The sequence below is a fragment of the Camelina sativa genome, chromosome 6 (assembly GCF_000633955.1).
Source record: "Camelina sativa cultivar DH55 chromosome 6, Cs, whole genome shotgun sequence".
NCBI lineage: Eukaryota > Viridiplantae > Streptophyta > Magnoliopsida > Brassicales > Brassicaceae > Camelina > Camelina sativa.
The window spans coordinates 20,984,297-21,003,383 of NC_025690.1; the positions used below are offsets into that span (position 1 = coordinate 20,984,297).

A 19,087-nucleotide genomic window follows, 5' to 3' on the forward strand; every position below is an offset into this window, starting at 1 on the left:
GAGAGAGAGTTTGAAAAATTCTCTGTTTGTAAGCAAAAAATGGTTTGGGAGAAAGAGAAGATCGTCGGAAGTTGTATAGTCGGAGGAGCTGCGTTCGCCGTCGGAGCTTCTTTCCTCCATCTTTTCCTTAAAGGCGAGCTTCCGTTAGGATTAGGTTTAGGTTTGTCTTCTCCATGGCGCATTTTGAGAAAACGAAAGCCTGTTCGCGTCTACATGGACGGTTGCTTCGACATGATGCACTACGGCCACTGCAACGCGCTTCGACAAGCTCGTGCTCTCGGTGACCAATTGGTCGTCGGAGTTGTTTCCGACGAAGAAATCATTGCTAACAAGGGACCTCCTGTCACGCCTCTTCACGAGAGGTCTCGAGAGAATCACAAATTCGTTTCTTGTAATTCGGATTTGTGTTTTTTTTTGTTTAATTTTGATTTCGCGTATGTGTTTAGAATGACGATGGTGAAGGCTGTGAAGTGGGTGGATGAAGTCATATCTGATGCTCCTTACGCTATTACGGAAGAATTTATGAAGAAATTGTTCGATGAGTATCAGATCGATTACATCATCCATGGTGATGATCCTTGTGTTCTTCCTGATGGATCTGATGCTTATGCACTTGCTAAGAAGGCTGGTCGTTACAAGCAGATTAAGCGTACTGAAGGAGTCTCTAGCACTGATATCGTTGGTAATCTCTTACTTCGTCCCTTCCGATTTCAGTTTAGCTCATCCTTGAAATCACATCATGTTTCTAACATTTTAGATTTGCAATCCGTGTACAGGTCGTATGCTTCTCTGTGTAAGAGAAAGAACCGTTAGTGACACTCATAGTCGTTCTTCTCTGCAAAGGCAATTTAGTCATGGCCATAATAGCCCCAAGTTTGATGATGGAGGTTCTTCTGGTACTCGTGTCTCACACTTTCTTCCTACTTCCCGAAGAATTGTTCAGTTCTCCAATGGCAAGGTATGCAAGTTTTAAGAGTGTCCTGTCCTCAAGCTTTATGTATTGAGTACTTGTGTTTCTACCAGTTATCTTACTCAGGCACATAACGTTGACCTTTGAAGGTTGTATACATAACGCTGTAGTGTCTGTTTGGTGTATGATCTAGTAGGTTGAACAAGTACGTGAACCTTGATTTTTTTTTAGCTATGCAATTGGCACAGACCTAACTGTTATTTTAGTTGTTTTGACTATCAAAGAGAACGGGCTCTAACAGCTGCATCAGTAGTTTTGCTCATCATCATGGGAACACTGTCTAGTTCACTTTTGGTTCTTACCTCCAGGAACTAATTATCAAGTTAACTGGTTCACACTTTCTATGAGTATTTAACCAATCATTGGATACTTTTATGTGCTTATCTATATTTTTCTTACTTTAGTGACAACAGAGATTGCTTCACATCTCGTTTTATGGCCTGTTTCAAGTCATACCCGCTAGATGTATCTTAAGCTTGTTTTCCTTAATAGATTCACCTTTCCCTTAGTTCTGTCATTTGCTTCTTTTTTCATTTTCCTTCTCATATTGTATCTCAAATTTATATGCTTATGATGACAGGGGCCAGGACCTGATGCACGCATAATTTACATAGATGGTGCTTTTGATCTATTCCATGCTGGCCATGTTGAGGTATATTAAGTTAATTTGGTGCATACAACATACTGTTACTGGTTATGAACTATAAGCTTTGATCACGGACAGCCATTTTCGCAATAGTCGTCACAGCTCCAAATCTTCTTCATAAAGAAACAATGCACTAGCCTAAGTTAGATTATAGTTTTAATACGTCCAATTTTTTCTGTCAATGTTAATTTCTTGTTCTTGATTTACTCAATTTGTTCAGATTCTCAGGCGTGCTCGAGAGCTTGGAGACTTCCTTCTTGTTGGAATACATAATGACCAGACTGTCAGGTTTATAAGCTCGATTTTGGCAGTCTGCTCAATTTATTGTCTCAGTTTTTATTTCATTATCTAGTTCTGTTTTCATGTCCTGGCAATTGTTATGGGGATTGATCAAATGAATTGATGATGTTAGTTTTAGGCAAAAAGAATAGTTCTTGTCCTCATTCTGGTATCGACCTTAATACTTGAGAAGTTTTGATGTGCATAATTGCATCTCTGCTTAACGTCGTCTGACCAAATTGTGCTTGTTATATGTTGCTGTGTAGTGCTAAAAGAGGAACGCACCGTCCAATCATGAATCTCCATGAAAGGAGCTTAAGTGTTCTGGCATGCCGCTATGTAGATGAGGTGATCATTGGTGCTCCATGGGAAGTGTCTAGAGATACGGTAAGCTGTCTATGCACTTTTCCAAATAATACCCAAATGGCTTTCAAGAAACGCTGTTGTTGACAATGATTTGGATATTGCAGATAACGACATTTGACATTTCGTTGGTTGTTCATGGGACAGTAGCCGAGAGCGATGATTTTCAAAAGGTAAAACAAGATGCGGATGCCAGTAAATGTATATACAATAGGTTAAATACAAAGACGTGTGTTTTCTGAGAATGTGGTTGATGATTTTGACAGGAGGAAGATAATCCGTATGCTGTACCAATAAGCATGGGCATATTCGAAATTCTAGAAAGCCCTCTTGATATCACAACTTCCACTATAATCAGGAGGATTGTAGCAAACCATGAAGCATATCAGGCAAGTTTCTTTTCTTTGCTTATTCTTCTTGTTCTTATAGTAATTGATTCACTTGAACAATGTTTCACTCAAATTCGTTTTGTATTTTCTATAGAAACGTAACGCGAAGAAGGAAGCTAGTGAGAAAAAGTACTACGAGCAGAAGTCATTTGTGGTCGGGGACTGATGGAATGGCAAAGCTATATGCTTGGCTTTTCAAGTCCATGTTCGGTTTCTTGCACATCTTATATCTGTGTAATGACTACATAGTAGGATATTTTTTTTGGATGAGACTCCAACGCTACATATTACGTTTTGTTCTCTAGTTTACACTTTACATAAAGAAGGCACTGATGGTTTTAGTACCAATTGCTTCTTTTATTCTCTTCACTCTTTTGGATCTTTCATTTTATCTTTACTCTCTGTTTCGCTTGTTGCAGCAAATATTGTAGATTGGATATGTTTACATATATTTAAATCATTAGATTAACTCTCTCTCAAATACTGGTCCCTCAATGCAATCTTAAAGCCAGACACATGAATTCAACTTCAATAATGTTTTCATCAACAGAAAGAAAGAATCTTGCACTTAAACTAACTCCTCAAAGGCTCTGTAAGCTAACTCGCTTCTGTTGAGAATAACTGAGAAACAAGCTCCAGAGCTCCCCACATAGGTGCATCATTCTTTTTAGACCCACAACCACAAGACATAAAACATTGATTAGCGAATTTTCCGGAGATTAAGGCAATCTATAAAAATTGATTATGTGTTGCTTACAAGATAAACAAGATCAAAGGCCTCGCGGTAGCTCTCAAGACTCTTCTCAATGTTATCGTTCCTGGAGAGATAAGGAATAGTTAGAGAAGATGAAAACAGAGAAGAAGCAAAACAGAAGAAAACAAAAAAGCTCACAGAAATCCAATAGATATTCGAGTTTCATAATTCAATCCATCAGACATCCCCAAATCCCCCAAATGATCTCCCATAAGCAAAACATTTGTTCGTTTTTTCATGTTTGCATTTTCTTCATCTTCCTCGCCAGTTGCAACACCAAGTCGATCATGAAGTGGAGCAGCCATGTCTAAAGCGTGTTCGTTTTTGTTTAGCACGTGAATTAGCTTTCCTGTATTGTAAGAGGTGAAGAAACTAGTTTATAAAAGCAAGATACAAAATCAAATGCTTAGTACTAACTAATCTCCCAGAGAGATTTCAGCTTTCCAGAAGAAATACCACAAATGTGAGTTGATAAATTCGCGTACATGAATGATAAAACACCAACCAAGTATACCTTTGAAAGACACAAGCTGTCCATCATCATTGAACACCATCCTGTTCGATACAATCTTCACATTCTTGAAAGTTCTATGAAGGTTCTGCCTCAAAACCTGGTAAGAAAGAATACAAAAGCATATTCATCATAGAGGCACCATAAGTGAGAGAGTAACTCTAATTAGGTAATACTCCTTAGAATCACCTCTTCAATGACATCAGCAAGTCCAGCTGAAAAAATCAGAACTGGGATCTCCTTTTTCTGAATCAGATTGCAAATAATAAGGTCGAGTTAGACAATGATAGTTGTTTCTTTCACCATTGAAGTATATTTGCAAACATGAATTCATCCTTGTTACCTCCAAAAATTCAAAAAGCTCAGTCACACCTTCTCTAAAAGCAATGGAGGAATCCGCAACAGATTTCTTGATTGCCTCATATGTTAAACCTCCCTCAATGAGAAGCTCATGAGTTTTACTCCACCTCATCACAAACAACAACAAGTTTCTCAGATAACACCCCCAATAGGAGTATCAAACGCAACTGTGATTGATAAGAAGAAGAGTATACATACCATTCTTCCATGAGTTTGGTTTTCTCATCAACAGGAATCACAGGAGAAATCTCCAAAGGATGATAGTGATCATATAATGCTTGCCTCTTAGCATCGTAATATGCATTTCCTTGCTGCAAGAGGCCATGACTGGCTATATATATATATATATATATAAAGGTTTCAGCTTTACTTGGAATTTACTTAGTGAGAAGAGAGAAGATTACAATTGATCAAAGTGTGTATGATGAACATACTCTGGCCTCGAAGTCCATTGACTCGGTATCTCGTTAATGTCGCATCGAAGTCTGCAATGACCTTACAAAATTGGCAGAGACCAAACGACACAAAGTTTTAATCTTTGAGAACAAAACAAAACTTGGACATAGATTCGGAGATAGAGTGGGAAAGACCTGAAATTTGGAAGGACCAGCGTCACGAATTAGGGCTATTTTATCGGTGATGGCTCGAGGATGATCCATGACAGTGTTGGCAGATAGATTGGACTCTTCCATTGGACTCTTGGCCAAAGAGTTATTCTGAGAAGAGAAAAGGAGAAAACTTTATACGGACAACGTCTGAGATTTCTCAATTTTAGAGTGAAAGAGAGAGAGAAAGACTGACCTCGTGGCCGAAGCAACAAAATGAATATGTTTGCGAGTGAGTACGGCGGCGGACGACAGAGATACGAATTGACGACGGCGCGTGAAAGCGCGTGCAGTAGTTGATAATGAGCATCAAGCAACAGTGTCAGTGAGAGCACTTTTATAAAATGCATTTACACTGTATCCAATTCTTTAATTCGTTTACAATTTGATGCATCGACCAATAACTTAAACTTATACGAAGTACCAAACACCATTTTGCTTAGTCAGAGAGATTTAAATCAATCAAATATTAAAAGGCTTATCAAAAATTCTCTTGCCAAAGCTACTAATAGAGTTCTCCATGTATGTATGATGAGTTCTCTGTTTTGTTGTGACTTCATAAAGGCAATTTATGACAAACAAACTGATGATGATGTTGTTTGATTCAATCAATAACTCCAATGGAGAGAATTTGGTCACGTGTGTGTGCTTTCATAAACTCATGTATATTTATGAATAAAAATGTGATAATAGATTGTGGTTTGATATATGATATAAAGAATTATCACAAATGTGTATCTTTTATACAACAGAAAACGAGTTATTGCTCTTCTTACTTAAAGCAATTACATTTAACATCTCTCTGCACAGATTGTAAATCTCACTATTAACAAAGTCCTCAACCAAAAAAAAAAAAGAAAAGAAGTAAACACTTGGCAAACAAATGAGAAGAAGCAGATACTAAATCAATCACACCACACAAAAAGTGCATGTGAAGAAGCTTAGAGAGGCTTGAAGTAGAGGTGATGATCTGAGAAAAGAACCCTAAAAGCTTGTCTGCATCTACACTTCAATCTAATTACGAAACCATCTCCTGATCTCTCTATCCTCATCCCTCCTCCACATTCTTCTTCTTCTTCTTGTTCCACTTCTTCTTGCTCCTTATGCGACTTATGAATGATATTTTACAGTAAACTTATCAAAAACAGTAATTGTGTGATCGTAAAGACTAAAAAGCAGAATGATTAAAGAATAAACATCAAACCTCATAAGCATAGTTAACCTCTCCCCGATTCATCTCCTCTACGCAATGGTTAACCTTGTTCATCGTCTGTTTATAACCAAACCCGATTCAAGATTCTTGATTTAGCATTAGTTAAAACCAGAACGAGAGAACAAAGAATGCTTAACTATATAACAAACCTCTGTATCAGAAGCAGACGGCGTCGTATCTTGCTTCTCCAAAACAGGGCTTGTGAGATTCGGGTCATGGACAGAGGAAGAAGATTGGTTGTTCTCCCGGGAAGTGAATAGAAGAGGAGAGGTTATAAAGATTGGTTCTTCTTGAGGGGAGAGTTTTCTTCGTTTGGACTGATCGGAGTCGTCGGAAACAGGGGAGGCGCGTTTCAACGGAGGTGTGATTTCATCGGCGGGTAACAATGATGGGGAAGGAGAGTAGTCGTAGTAAGGTGGAGGAGAAGTGATACGGAGCAGAGAGAGATCAATGTCGTTGACGCTCAGATTATGGTTACGGTCTATAANGGTCGAGTTAGACAATGATAGTTGTTTCTTTCACCATTGAAGTATATTTGCAAACATGAATTCATCCTTGTTACCTCCAAAAATTCAAAAAGCTCAGTCACACCTTCTCTAAAAGCAATGGAGGAATCCGCAACAGATTTCTTGATTGCGTCATATGTTAAACCTCCCTCAATGAGAAGCTCATGAGTTTTACTCCACCTCATCACAAACAGCAACAAGTTTCTCAGATAACACCCCCAATAGGAGTATCAAACGCAACTGTGATTGATAAGAAGAAGAGTATACATACCATTCTTCCATGAGTTTGGTTTTCTCATCAACAGGAATCACAGGAGAAATCTCCAAAGGATGATAGTGATCATATAATGCTTGCCTCTTAGCATCGTAATATGCATTTCCTTGCTGCAAGAGGCCATGACTGGCTATATATATATATATATATATAAAGGTTTCAGCTTTACTTGGAATTTACTTAGTGAGAAGAGAGAAGATTACAATTGATCAAAGTGTGTATGATGAACATACTCTGGCCTCGAAGTCCATTGACTCGGTATCTCGTTAATGTCGCATCGAAGTCTGCAATGACCTTACAAAATTGGCAGAGACCAAACGACACAAAGTTTTAATCTTTGAGAACAAAACAAAACTTGGACATAGATTCGGAGATAGAGTGGGAAAGACCTGAAATTTGGAAGGACCAGCGTCACGAATTAGGGCTATTTTATCGGTGATGGCTCGAGGATGATCCATGACAGTGTTGGCAGATAGATTGGACTCTTCCATTGGACTCTTGGCCAAAGAGTTATTCTGAGAAGAGAAAAGGAGAAAACTTTATACGGACAACGTCTGAGATTTCTCAATTTTAGAGTGAAAGAGAGAGAGAAAGACTGACCTCGTGGCCGAAGCAACAAAATGAATATGTTTGCGAGTGAGTACGGCGGCGGACGACAGAGATACGAATTGACGACGGCGCGTGAAAGCGCGTGCAGTAGTTGATAATGAGCATCAAGCAACAGTGTCAGTGAGAGCACTTTTATAAAATGCATTTACACTGTATCCAATTCTTTAATTCGTTTACAATTTGATGCATCGACCAATAACTTAAACTTATACGAAGTACCAAACACCATTTTGCTTAGTCAGAGAGATTTAAATCAATCAAATATTAAAAGGCTTATCAAAAATTCTCTTGCCAAAGCTACTAATAGAGTTCTCCATGTATGTATGATGAGTTCTCTGTTTTGTTGTGACTTCATAAAGGCAATTTATGACAAACAAACTGATGATGATGTTGTTTGATTCAATCAATAACTCCAATGGAGAGAATTTGGTCACGTGTGTGTGCTTTCATAAACTCATGTATATTTATGAATAAAAATGTGATAATAGATTGTGGTTTGATATATGATATAAAGAATTATCACAAATGTGTATCTTTTATACAACAGAAAACGAGTTATTGCTCTTCTTACTTAAAGCAATTACATTTAACATCTCTCTGCACAGATTGTAAATCTCACTATTAACAAAGTCCTCAACCAAAAAAAAAAAAGAAAAGAAGTAAACACTTGGCAAACAAATGAGAAGAAGCAGATACTAAATCAATCACACCACACAAAAAGTGCATGTGAAGAAGCTTAGAGAGGCTTGAAGTAGAGGTGATGATCTGAGAAAAGAACCCTAAAAGCTTGTCTGCATCTACACTTCAATCTAATTACGAAACCATCTCCTGATCTCTCTATCCTCATCCCTCCTCCACATTCTTCTTCTTCTTCTTGTTCCACTTCTTCTTGCTCCTTATGCGACTTATGAATGATATTTTACAGTAAACTTATCAAAAACAGTAATTGTGTGATCGTAAAGACTAAAAAGCAGAATGATTAAAGAATAAACATCAAACCTCATAAGCATAGTTAACCTCTCCCCGATTCATCTCCTCTACGCAATGGTTAACCTTGTTCATCGTCTGTTTATAACCAAACCCGATTCAAGATTCTTGATTTAGCATTAGTTAAAACCAGAACGAGAGAACAAAGAATGCTTAACTATATAACAAACCTCTGTATCAGAAGCAGACGGCGTCGTATCTTGCTTCTCCAAAACAGGGCTTGTGAGATTCGGGTCATGGACAGAGGAAGAAGATTGGTTGTTCTCCCGGGAAGTGAATAGAAGAGGAGAGGTTATAAAGATTGGTTCTTCTTGAGGGGAGAGTTTTCTTCGTTTGGACTGATCGGAGTCGTCGGAAACAGGGGAGGCGCGTTTCAACGGAGGTGTGATTTCATCGGCGGGTAACAATGATGGGGAAGGAGAGTAGTCGTAGTAAGGTGGAGGAGAAGTGATACGGAGCAGAGAGAGATCAATGTCGTTGACGCTCAGATTATGGTTACGGTCTATAACTTTGTCTTCCCTCATCATCATCTTCTTCTTCGTCTTCTTCGTTACTCTTCTTTTGCTCTGCTTCCTTCACGAAAAATAAGTTTTGAGAATGAAGATTATTAATCACGTAATCCTTTTGCCTTTGGAATCTTGAAGGCTTTATAGACAAAGATTCCGGTTCAATTTCGGTTTAAATTAAGAGTTAAACGGTTTACGTGAATTACAATTTNNNNTGTGATTGATAAGAAGAAGAGTATACATACCATTCTTCCATGAGTTTGGTTTTCTCATCAACAGGAATCACAGGAGAAATCTCCAAAGGATGATAGTGATCATATAATGCTTGCCTCTTAGCATCGTAATATGCATTTCCTTGCTGCAAGAGGCCATGACTGGCTATATATATATATATATATATAAAGGTTTCAGCTTTACTTGGAATTTACTTAGTGAGAAGAGAGAAGATTACAATTGATCAAAGTGTGTATGATGAACATACTCTGGCCTCGAAGTCCATTGACTCGGTATCTCGTTAATGTCGCATCGAAGTCTGCAATGACCTTACAAAATTGGCAGAGACCAAACGACACAAAGTTTTAATCTTTGAGAACAAAACAAAACTTGGACATAGATTCGGAGATAGAGTGGGAAAGACCTGAAATTTGGAAGGACCAGCGTCACGAATTAGGGCTATTTTATCGGTGATGGCTCGAGGATGATCCATGACAGTGTTGGCAGATAGATTGGACTCTTCCATTGGACTCTTGGCCAAAGAGTTATTCTGAGAAGAGAAAAGGAGAAAACTTTATACGGACAACGTCTGAGATTTCTCAATTTTAGAGTGAAAGAGAGAGAGAAAGACTGACCTCGTGGCCGAAGCAACAAAATGAATATGTTTGCGAGTGAGTACGGCGGCGGACGACAGAGATACGAATTGACGACGGCGCGTGAAAGCGCGTGCAGTAGTTGATAATGAGCATCAAGCAACAGTGTCAGTGAGAGCACTTTTATAAAATGCATTTACACTGTATCCAATTCTTTAATTCGTTTACAATTTGATGCATCGACCAATAACTTAAACTTATACGAAGTACCAAACACCATTTTGCTTAGTCAGAGAGATTTAAATCAATCAAATATTAAAAGGCTTATCAAAAATTCTCTTGCCAAAGCTACTAATAGAGTTCTCCATGTATGTATGATGAGTTCTCTGTTTTGTTGTGACTTCATAAAGGCAATTTATGACAAACAAACTGATGATGATGTTGTTTGATTCAATCAATAACTCCAATGGAGAGAATTTGGTCACGTGTGTGTGCTTTCATAAACTCATGTATATTTATGAATAAAAATGTGATAATAGATTGTGGTTTGATATATGATATAAAGAATTATCACAAATGTGTATCTTTTATACAACAGAAAACGAGTTATTGCTCTTCTTACTTAAAGCAATTACATTTAACATCTCTCTGCACAGATTGTAAATCTCACTATTAACAAAGTCCTCAACCAAAAAAAAAAAAGAAAAGAAGTAAACACTTGGCAAACAAATGAGAAGAAGCAGATACTAAATCAATCACACCACACAAAAAGTGCATGTGAAGAAGCTTAGAGAGGCTTGAAGTAGAGGTGATGATCTGAGAAAAGAACCCTAAAAGCTTGTCTGCATCTACACTTCAATCTAATTACGAAACCATCTCCTGATCTCTCTATCCTCATCCCTCCTCCACATTCTTCTTCTTCTTCTTGTTCCACTTCTTCTTGCTCCTTATGCGACTTATGAATGATATTTTACAGTAAACTTATCAAAAACAGTAATTGTGTGATCGTAAAGACTAAAAAGCAGAATGATTAAAGAATAAACATCAAACCTCATAAGCATAGTTAACCTCTCCCCGATTCATCTCCTCTACGCAATGGTTAACCTTGTTCATCGTCTGTTTATAACCAAACCCGATTCAAGATTCTTGATTTAGCATTAGTTAAAACCAGAACGAGAGAACAAAGAATGCTTAACTATATAACAAACCTCTGTATCAGAAGCAGACGGCGTCGTATCTTGCTTCTCCAAAACAGGGCTTGTGAGATTCGGGTCATGGACAGAGGAAGAAGATTGGTTGTTCTCCCGGGAAGTGAATAGAAGAGGAGAGGTTATAAAGATTGGTTCTTCTTGAGGGGAGAGTTTTCTTCGTTTGGACTGATCGGAGTCGTCGGAAACAGGGGAGGCGCGTTTCAACGGAGGTGTGATTTCATCGGCGGGTAACAATGATGGGGAAGGAGAGTAGTCGTAGTAAGGTGGAGGAGAAGTGATACGGAGCAGAGAGAGATCAATGTCGTTGACGCTCAGATTATGGTTACGGTCTATAACTTTGTCTTCCCTCATCATCATCTTCTTCTTCGTCTTCTTCGTTACTCTTCTTTTGCTCTGCTTCCTTCACGAAAAATAAGTTTTGAGAATGAAGATTATTAATCACGTAATCCTTTTGCCTTTGGAATCTTGAAGGCTTTATAGACAAAGATTCCGGTTCAATTTCGGTTTAAATTAAGAGTTAAACGGTTTACGTGAATTACAATTTTAATTATTATTTTTTTTTAGTAAAATTCATATAATCCACACGCGACGTCTTATTATTACATTAAAATCTACGCCGCCGTGATGAGTGTCGCCGGCGTCTACCGTTTAACTCTTTCTCTCCCGCCGGTACTCGTTCTTTTTTTGTCTCTCGCTCTCACGAAACAATGATTTTTGAGATAAATTAGTAATCTTGCTGCTCTGTTTCCAGAAATGTTATCTCCATAACTTCAGCATTCCCGTTAATGGCAATCACACTCCATCTCTGCTACCACATCGCTACTCTGTATTCCACCATAGTCGCCGATTGGTTACCTCCTCTAGTCACAAAATTGGTATTTTTATTATTATTTGAGAATACTTTGGTTCGAATTCGAGCTGTGTCTTACCTCTCTCTTTGTTTGTACTTCTTTTAGGCTTCGAATAAATCTGATGCTGAGGCTGAGCCTTCATATGGTGAAGGTACTCACATCAACGATTCAGTTTATGTATCTTCTATACTCTCTGGTTGATAACATTATATTCACTCCTTTTTGTGTTTCTTCCCATGTTTGTTTGTTATTGAATTGAGTAATGACACTGTCTTCTCTTACCTTTTCTAGGTGAAATGTTGGATAAGAATGGGACAAGGAGGAGCAACCCGTTCGTTTCAGAAGAGTATGTGATATACTACTAAATCCNTTAATCTTTGAGAACAAAACAAAACTTGGACATAGATTCGGAGATAGAGTGGGAAAGACCTGAAATTTGGAAGGACCAGCGTCACGAATTAGGGCTATTTTATCGGTGATGGCTCGAGGATGATCCATGACAGTGTTGGCAGATAGATTGGACTCTTCCATTGGACTCTTGGCCAAAGAGTTATTCTGAGAAGAGAAAAGGAGAAAACTTTATACGGACAACGTCTGAGATTTCTCAATTTTAGAGTGAAAGAGAGAGAGAAAGACTGACCTCGTGGCCGAAGCAACAAAATGAATATGTTTGCGAGTGAGTACGGCGGCGGACGACAGAGATACGAATTGACGACGGCGCGTGAAAGCGCGTGCAGTAGTTGATAATGAGCATCAAGCAACAGTGTCAGTGAGAGCACTTTTATAAAATGCATTTACACTGTATCCAATTCTTTAATTCGTTTACAATTTGATGCATCGACCAATAACTTAAACTTATACGAAGTACCAAACACCATTTTGCTTAGTCAGAGAGATTTAAATCAATCAAATATTAAAAGGCTTATCAAAAATTCTCTTGCCAAAGCTACTAATAGAGTTCTCCATGTATGTATGATGAGTTCTCTGTTTTGTTGTGACTTCATAAAGGCAATTTATGACAAACAAACTGATGATGATGTTGTTTGATTCAATCAATAACTCCAATGGAGAGAATTTGGTCACGTGTGTGTGCTTTCATAAACTCATGTATATTTATGAATAAAAATGTGATAATAGATTGTGGTTTGATATATGATATAAAGAATTATCACAAATGTGTATCTTTTATACAACAGAAAACGAGTTATTGCTCTTCTTACTTAAAGCAATTACATTTAACATCTCTCTGCACAGATTGTAAATCTCACTATTAACAAAGTCCTCAACCAAAAAAAAAAAAGAAAAGAAGTAAACACTTGGCAAACAAATGAGAAGAAGCAGATACTAAATCAATCACACCACACAAAAAGTGCATGTGAAGAAGCTTAGAGAGGCTTGAAGTAGAGGTGATGATCTGAGAAAAGAACCCTAAAAGCTTGTCTGCATCTACACTTCAATCTAATTACGAAACCATCTCCTGATCTCTCTATCCTCATCCCTCCTCCACATTCTTCTTCTTCTTCTTGTTCCACTTCTTCTTGCTCCTTATGCGACTTATGAATGATATTTTACAGTAAACTTATCAAAAACAGTAATTGTGTGATCGTAAAGACTAAAAAGCAGAATGATTAAAGAATAAACATCAAACCTCATAAGCATAGTTAACCTCTCCCCGATTCATCTCCTCTACGCAATGGTTAACCTTGTTCATCGTCTGTTTATAACCAAACCCGATTCAAGATTCTTGATTTAGCATTAGTTAAAACCAGAACGAGAGAACAAAGAATGCTTAACTATATAACAAACCTCTGTATCAGAAGCAGACGGCGTCGTATCTTGCTTCTCCAAAACAGGGCTTGTGAGATTCGGGTCATGGACAGAGGAAGAAGATTGGTTGTTCTCCCGGGAAGTGAATAGAAGAGGAGAGGTTATAAAGATTGGTTCTTCTTGAGGGGAGAGTTTTCTTCGTTTGGACTGATCGGAGTCGTCGGAAACAGGGGAGGCGCGTTTCAACGGAGGTGTGATTTCATCGGCGGGTAACAATGATGGGGAAGGAGAGTAGTCGTAGTAAGGTGGAGGAGAAGTGATACGGAGCAGAGAGAGATCAATGTCGTTGACGCTCAGATTATGGTTACGGTCTATAACTTTGTCTTCCCTCATCATCATCTTCTTCTTCGTCTTCTTCGTTACTCTTCTTTTGCTCTGCTTCCTTCACGAAAAATAAGTTTTGAGAATGAAGATTATTAATCACGTAATCCTTTTGCCTTTGGAATCTTGAAGGCTTTATAGACAAAGATTCCGGTTCAATTTCGGTTTAAATTAAGAGTTAAACGGTTTACGTGAATTACAATTTTAATTATTATTTTTTTTTAGTAAAATTCATATAATCCACACGCGACGTCTTATTATTACATTAAAATCTACGCCGCCGTGATGAGTGTCGCCGGCGTCTACCGTTTAACTCTTTCTCTCCCGCCGGTACTCGTTCTTTTTTTGTCTCTCGCTCTCACGAAACAATGATTTTTGAGATAAATTAGTAATCTTGCTGCTCTGTTTCCAGAAATGTTATCTCCATAACTTCAGCATTCCCGTTAATGGCAATCACACTCCATCTCTGCTACCACATCGCTACTCTGTATTCCACCATAGTCGCCGATTGGTTACCTCCTCTAGTCACAAAATTGGTATTTTTATTATTATTTGAGAATACTTTGGTTCGAATTCGAGCTGTGTCTTACCTCTCTCTTTGTTTGTACTTCTTTTAGGCTTCGAATAAATCTGATGCTGAGGCTGAGCCTTCATATGGTGAAGGTACTCACATCAACGATTCAGTTTATGTATCTTCTATACTCTCTGGTTGATAACATTATATTCACTCCTTTTTGTGTTTCTTCCCATGTTTGTTTGTTATTGAATTGAGTAATGACACTGTCTTCTCTTACCTTTTCTAGGTGAAATGTTGGATAAGAATGGGACAAGGAGGAGCAACCCGTTCGTTTCAGAAGAGTATGTGATATACTACTAAATCCTTGCTTTGGTATATACTTTTCTAATGCCTCTGTAATGACGCTTATGAGTTAGAGAATATGACTGTGGCTGGCTACCATGTTTAAACTACTTCATTGTTTTCATGTTTTGTTCAAGACTCCCACAGAAGAACTGAGTATTGCGGTTTAATGTTTATCTTTTGCTTTTCATAATGAAACTCAAATATGTTTCTGCCTCTTGTTTATGTGGTTTATTTTGGTTCAAATATTTGCCTTAGTTACTTTGGTTTCCCACTTCTGTGGTGATCATGAAAATGTCAGTTGTGTTTCTGATATGGTCTGTCCAAATATTAGATAAAATGTCAAATATTTGACTGAGTTACTTGATGTGCTGCAAAAAATTGCAGGCTTCTCAAGAAGCTGAAGAGATATGGACTCTCTGGAATATTATCCTATGGGTTACTTAATACGGTCTATTACTCCACAGCTTTCCTCTTGGTGTGGTGAGTAGAATGGAATTCTGACAGTAAAGCTACATGAAACATTGTTCTCCATCATAACATACTTGAGCCTGAACAGTAACGATTATCTATATGTATATAGGTTTTATGTGGCCCCAGAACCGGGAAAAATGGGTTATCTTGCTGCGGCTGAGAGGTATGGAATATTCTTCAGCATTTCCTAGTGTTAAAAGGACGTGAGAGATTCGTGTTGCATGCAGATTTCTTAAAGTGATGGCCATGGTCTGGGCTGGAAGCCAAGTTACTAAGCTCATCAGAATCGGAGGGTAAGTAGCTAATCTAAGTTTCTTTTTCTGTTAGTTCTCTGTAGCTTAAGAACATCGTTATGCTCTCATTATAGTTTCATGGGTCTGAGATGCCTTTGAGTAAGCTGTTTAACCGCATCCTTCCAGATCATGATGATGCAGTAGTAATTAAAACCTTTGGCATTGTCCCATCATGATAGATGTGCAGACTAGGCATTATTGTTTTAGCATCAATAATCAAAAAAATCATTTGATTTGCAAAGTTCATAATAAGTGTAGAAACTTTTTGTATTGGTAGGTCCTGAAAAAGTGCCAAGTACTTCAACCTTTTCATGTGTAGGTTTTAGTAGAGATAAGTAATTGTTATTGATAGATATTGGTATATCGCTTTAAGATGCATGTGGTGATGAAAAATGTACCTTCAGTTTGATCCTTTGGCGCAAATCTACTATATTCTTTCCAAATAAGTGTAGAGAAACATGTTTAGGTCTTAGGTGACAAGGTAATGCTAGGGAGAAGTGGTCATATTATTAGTAGATTATTTGTTATGTTAGTGAAAGTGGTTCAAAACCAGTTATAAACATAGTTGATGGATTCAGGGCAGTTGCAGTTTCACTTTCATTTCCAGTTTTGATTGTTGTCGATCTTATCTTGTTGTGATGTTGTTGTTACTCATGAAGAATGTTAATGGATGCAGGGCAGTCGCACTTGCACCTATTGTTGATAGAGGATTGTCGTGGTTTACAGTAAAATGCAAGTTTGAAAGTCAGGGAAAAGTGAGGGCACCAGTATTTATCTGAGTAATACATTTGTAGATAATGACGATGAAAAAGTGATTAATTAACTTGTGGATGCATTGCTCTTTTGACAGGCTTTTGGCGCACTGGTTGGGATATGTCTTGGTCTGGCTTTGATGCTATTTGTCGTTGTGACACTGCTTTGGGCATAGCACAGAATTATAGCTACATTAAGTAGGTTTTGGCTTTTACAATAACTGTGGTTTTTGGTTACAACGGTATGGGACTATATATGGACTTTAGGGACATTGTCGACATTCCTTTCTTGTTTAACAATTAAGTGTAAAAATAATTAAACATGGGGCAATGTTACAAGTGATTTTTTTTTTTTTGGAAAAAACTTACAAAAATCAAAGAAAAAACTTTATAACCAAAATCGCGTGGAACAAACCTAAACCGACCAAAAGCAACAACTCCTACAAACTACTTGACCACGACTTCTAATCAACAACTCCTACAAACTAGGATATGATTGACCCACTACTAAGACTTGTTCAAACATAACCACACTAACACAAGATCATACATATAAATATCGATGCAATCGGATTGAAAGATGTATTTAAAACTATTACAAATGAAACTGTGATGACAAGATTTGAGAATATGAAAGATCGTAGTATGTTTTTATAGTTTAAAAAAAAAAAATTGTAAGATTTTTCTGTTTATATTAAAAACGAATTTTTTATTTATTTTGTGTTTTGATTTGGGTTAAAATAATTTATGGGTCCGCAACTGCGAACCCCAACAATGCAAGAACAAGAAAAGTGTAAAATAATTAAACGTGGATTAAATGTTGAATGGCAAAAGGTTCTTGAGTTCCAAAAGAAATATCTCCCCTCGGTCTTTCCTGTACCAAGAGACCTAATTTTCAATACGTGTAGTTTCTTTATTCATATGCATGTGCTGATGTGCACGGAAAAGAAATACTAGTTTTGTTTACATGCGATAAAAAAAAAAATCAAAAGAAAAAGAAAAAAAAATTCTGGGTTGTGAAGAAGGCCCAATTAGAGTCCANTACTACTAAGACTTGTTCAAACATAACCACACTAACAGAAGATCATACATAAATATCGATGCAATCAGATTGAAAGATGTATTTAAAACTATTACAAATGAAACTGTGATGACAAGATTTGAGAATATGAANACTAAGACTTGTTCAAACATAACCACACTAACACAAGATCATACATATAAATATCGATGCAATCGGATTGAAAGATGTATTTAAAACTATTACAAATGAAACTGTGATGACAAGATTTGAGAATATGAAAGATCGTAGTATGTTTTTATAGTTTAAAAAAAAAAAATTGTAAGATTTTACTGTTTATATTAAAAACGAATTTTTTATTTATTTTGTGTTTTGATTTGGGTTAAAATAATTTATGGGTCCGCAACTGCGAACCCCAACAATGCAAGAACAAGAAAAGTGTAAAATAATTAAACGTGGATTAAATGTTGAATGGCAAAAGGTTCTTGAGTTCCAAAAGAAATATCTCCCCTCGGTCTTTCCTGTACCAAGAGACCTAATTTTCAATACGTGTAGTTTCTTTATTCATATGCATGTGCTGATGTGCACGGAAAAGAAATACTAGTTTTGTTTACATGCGATAAAAAAAAAAATCAAAAGAAAAAGAAAAAAAAATTCTGGGTTGTGAAGAAGGCCCAATTAGAGTCCAAAATGGAGTCAGCCCGATGGATTAGGGGAGACATAAATAACCGCGTGGAAGAAACCAAAGTAGAAAAACCGACCAAAAGCATCGGCCGCTATCACTCCCGCCGAAATAAGAAACCTAAACCTTAAAGAGTTAGAGGACGAAGGAGGCGATCATGCTGTTTAACGTAACCCGTCGCAGTAACGCTACGATTGTGGAACAGATGAGAAAACCTATACCTACTATCAGTGTAATTTCTTCCCTCTTCTTATATAATATTTAAATATTTAACCATGAGATTGGGATTTGTTTGGCCATTCATGACTAGTGTTCCTTAATTTCGGTCGAATTGTTACATTCCTCTGCTTCCTCTAGAATTTAATTTTATTTTTGTTGATGGGAACTTAAAAAAATTTGATGGACTAATAATATTTTGATTTTATCTTCTAACAATATAATGATGGGTCTTTTATTAGCCGTTCGAGGCCAAGGGTTCGTTAGTACACCGCCTTCTTACACTGAAGGCAGTGATCTGTAATGATCGGTCTCCTTGTTGTAACTTAGTCAAGCTTTATGCTAAGATGGGTCTTCATCGTTACAATTTGTTTCAGGTCTCTTCTTTCTTTCTTTATTATACCCACATTACATGAACATGAACATGATGCTATCTTTATATAATCCTCGCGTTACTTACGTTAAATCAATGTTTTTCTTGATGTGTACGTACGTATGATTAGGGGACAAACTATCAGCTCATTCTCGTAAAGAAGTACCATTACAGATTGATTCTTGCTGCTTCCACTTACTACATAACTTTGGTTGCGATGGACCCATCTACCTCTTTGCTCCACACTTTTCAGACTAAAATCGATGAAGGCCAAATTGCCGGATTTGTTTTGAAGTGCAATATTGCTAGAATCCGAGGTAAAAAAAAAAGAAAACTGTGACTTGTGTTTTGCTATTGTTCATTTGCTTCCACTTGCTGATTTAATCTTGTACAGCGGAAACCAATAAGGACGAGCGGGCTTATTCTTGC

At 37.3% G+C, this 19,087-nt stretch overlaps 7 protein-coding genes across 16 annotated transcripts in view; 2 read left to right on the top strand and 5 right to left on the bottom strand.

Annotated features, from left to right (window-relative positions):
- The window catches only part of LOC104792672 (ethanolamine-phosphate cytidylyltransferase), a 3,508-nt gene extending 505 nt beyond the window's left edge, over nt 1-3,003 (top strand). Inside the window, exons 2-10 of the mRNA XM_010518873.2 lie at nt 1-362; nt 447-682; nt 777-958; nt 1,551-1,622; nt 1,837-1,904; nt 2,162-2,282; nt 2,366-2,431; nt 2,525-2,647; nt 2,742-3,003. Coding sequence (XP_010517175.1) covers nt 40-362; nt 447-682; nt 777-958; nt 1,551-1,622; nt 1,837-1,904; nt 2,162-2,282; nt 2,366-2,431; nt 2,525-2,647; nt 2,742-2,813 — 1,263 coding nt within the window. The 5' untranslated portion in view covers nt 1-39 and the 3' untranslated portion in view covers nt 2,814-3,003. The remainder of the gene's footprint in view (nt 363-446; nt 683-776; nt 959-1,550; nt 1,623-1,836; nt 1,905-2,161; nt 2,283-2,365; nt 2,432-2,524; nt 2,648-2,741) is intronic.
- Nucleotides 3,076-7,659, bottom strand: LOC104792673 (7-methylguanosine phosphate-specific 5'-nucleotidase A-like). Of its 2 annotated transcripts, none has more exons than XM_010518874.1 (10): nt 7,471-7,659; nt 7,260-7,385; nt 7,104-7,164; nt 6,868-7,000; nt 6,653-6,776; nt 4,102-4,158; nt 3,916-4,012; nt 3,540-3,750; nt 3,405-3,465; nt 3,076-3,310 (listed from the first exon to the last, which is right to left on the bottom strand). In XM_010518874.1, the coding sequence occupies exons 1-10, from the start codon at nt 7,582-7,584 to the stop codon at nt 3,245-3,247; spliced, it is 1,050 nt and encodes a 349-aa protein (XP_010517176.1). In that variant the 5' UTR covers nt 7,585-7,659; the 3' UTR covers nt 3,076-3,244. The 2 variants fall into 2 exon arrangements, with proteins under 2 accessions (XP_010517176.1, XP_010517177.1); XM_010518875.2 differs by lacking the exons at nt 6,653-6,776; nt 6,868-7,000; nt 7,104-7,164; nt 7,260-7,385; nt 7,471-7,659 and adding exons at nt 4,256-4,379; nt 4,471-4,603; nt 4,707-4,767; nt 4,863-4,988; nt 5,074-5,262.
- LOC104793801 lies at nt 5,688-6,643 on the bottom strand. The gene is made up of 4 exons (XM_010520230.2): nt 6,634-6,643; nt 6,240-6,571; nt 6,082-6,147; nt 5,688-5,974 (listed from the first exon to the last, which is right to left on the bottom strand). Exons 1-4 carry the CDS (start codon nt 6,641-6,643, stop codon nt 5,819-5,821), a joined length of 564 nt encoding a protein of 187 aa, XP_010518532.1. The 3' UTR covers nt 5,688-5,818.
- Nucleotides 8,085-8,993, bottom strand: LOC104792674. Its single transcript, XM_010518876.2, has 3 exons — nt 8,637-8,993; nt 8,479-8,544; nt 8,085-8,371 (listed from the first exon to the last, which is right to left on the bottom strand). The coding sequence occupies exons 1-3, from the start codon at nt 8,991-8,993 to the stop codon at nt 8,216-8,218; spliced, it is 579 nt and encodes a 192-aa protein (XP_010517178.1). The 3' UTR covers nt 8,085-8,215.
- LOC104792675 lies at nt 10,435-11,343 on the bottom strand. Its single transcript, XM_010518877.2, has 3 exons — nt 10,987-11,343; nt 10,829-10,894; nt 10,435-10,721 (listed from the first exon to the last, which is right to left on the bottom strand). Exons 1-3 carry the CDS (start codon nt 11,341-11,343, stop codon nt 10,566-10,568), a joined length of 579 nt encoding a protein of 192 aa, XP_010517179.1. The 3' UTR covers nt 10,435-10,565.
- Nucleotides 11,575-16,719, top strand: LOC104792676. 9 transcript variants are annotated; one of them, XM_019246981.1, is made up of 9 exons: nt 11,575-11,658; nt 11,741-11,864; nt 11,946-12,036; nt 12,132-12,186; nt 15,235-15,330; nt 15,431-15,484; nt 15,549-15,614; nt 16,291-16,369; nt 16,465-16,719. In XM_019246981.1, the coding sequence occupies exons 2-9, from the start codon at nt 11,775-11,777 to the stop codon at nt 16,540-16,542; spliced, it is 609 nt and encodes a 202-aa protein (XP_019102526.1). In that variant the 5' UTR covers nt 11,575-11,658; nt 11,741-11,774; the 3' UTR covers nt 16,543-16,719. The 9 variants fall into 9 exon arrangements, with proteins under 9 accessions (XP_019102526.1, XP_010517182.1, XP_019102523.1 ...); XM_010518880.2 differs by having other exon boundaries at nt 11,946-11,991; XM_019246978.1 differs by having other exon boundaries at nt 11,581-11,658; nt 11,741-11,839.
- On the bottom strand, nt 13,095-14,003 carry LOC104792678. The gene is made up of 3 exons (XM_010518882.2): nt 13,647-14,003; nt 13,489-13,554; nt 13,095-13,381 (listed from the first exon to the last, which is right to left on the bottom strand). The coding sequence occupies exons 1-3, from the start codon at nt 14,001-14,003 to the stop codon at nt 13,226-13,228; spliced, it is 579 nt and encodes a 192-aa protein (XP_010517184.1). The 3' UTR covers nt 13,095-13,225.

What these genes read in the sequence shown, in the direction of transcription:
- LOC104793801 (XM_010520230.2), bottom strand. An exon ending in CGTCTGCTTCTGATACAGAG is followed by an intron (nt 6,148 to 6,239) that starts GTTTGTTATATA and finishes GGTTATAAACAG; the next exon opens with ACGATGAACAAGGTTAACCA. An exon ending in AGGTTAACTATGCTTATGAG is followed by an intron (nt 5,975 to 6,081) that starts GTTTGATGTTTA and finishes TCGCATAAGGAG; the next exon opens with CAAGAAGAAGTGGAACAAGA.
- LOC104792673 (XM_010518874.1), bottom strand. Translation starts at nt 7,584, where the DNA reads ATGCTCATTATCAACTACTGCACGCGCTTTCACGCGCCGTCGTCAATT. An exon ending in AGCTTTTTGAATTTTTGGAG is followed by an intron (nt 4,159 to 6,652) that starts GTAACAAGGATG and finishes AATCTGATTCAG; the next exon opens with AAAAAGGAGATCCCAGTTCT. An exon ending in ACAGCTTGTGTCTTTCAAAG is followed by an intron (nt 3,751 to 3,915) that starts GTATACTTGGTT and finishes CTTACAATACAG; the next exon opens with GAAAGCTAATTCACGTGCTA.
- LOC104792674 (XM_010518876.2), bottom strand. Translation starts at nt 8,993, where the DNA reads ATGATGAGGGAAGACAAAGTTATAGACCGTAACCATAATCTGAGCGTC. An exon ending in CGTCTGCTTCTGATACAGAG is followed by an intron (nt 8,545 to 8,636) that starts GTTTGTTATATA and finishes GGTTATAAACAG; the next exon opens with ACGATGAACAAGGTTAACCA. An exon ending in AGGTTAACTATGCTTATGAG is followed by an intron (nt 8,372 to 8,478) that starts GTTTGATGTTTA and finishes TCGCATAAGGAG; the next exon opens with CAAGAAGAAGTGGAACAAGA.
- LOC104792675 (XM_010518877.2), bottom strand. Translation starts at nt 11,343, where the DNA reads ATGATGAGGGAAGACAAAGTTATAGACCGTAACCATAATCTGAGCGTC. An exon ending in CGTCTGCTTCTGATACAGAG is followed by an intron (nt 10,895 to 10,986) that starts GTTTGTTATATA and finishes GGTTATAAACAG; the next exon opens with ACGATGAACAAGGTTAACCA. An exon ending in AGGTTAACTATGCTTATGAG is followed by an intron (nt 10,722 to 10,828) that starts GTTTGATGTTTA and finishes TCGCATAAGGAG; the next exon opens with CAAGAAGAAGTGGAACAAGA.
- LOC104792676 (XM_019246978.1), top strand. Translation starts at nt 11,614, where the DNA reads ATGAGTGTCGCCGGCGTCTACCGTTTAACTCTTTCTCTCCCGCCG. An exon ending in TCCACCATAGTCGCCGATTG is followed by an intron (nt 11,840 to 11,945) that starts GTTACCTCCTCT and finishes TACTTCTTTTAG; the next exon opens with GCTTCGAATAAATCTGATGC. An exon ending in AGTTTGAAAGTCAGGGAAAA is followed by an intron (nt 16,370 to 16,464) that starts GTGAGGGCACCA and finishes CTCTTTTGACAG; the next exon opens with GCTTTTGGCGCACTGGTTGG.
- LOC104792678 (XM_010518882.2), bottom strand. Translation starts at nt 14,003, where the DNA reads ATGATGAGGGAAGACAAAGTTATAGACCGTAACCATAATCTGAGCGTC. An exon ending in CGTCTGCTTCTGATACAGAG is followed by an intron (nt 13,555 to 13,646) that starts GTTTGTTATATA and finishes GGTTATAAACAG; the next exon opens with ACGATGAACAAGGTTAACCA. An exon ending in AGGTTAACTATGCTTATGAG is followed by an intron (nt 13,382 to 13,488) that starts GTTTGATGTTTA and finishes TCGCATAAGGAG; the next exon opens with CAAGAAGAAGTGGAACAAGA.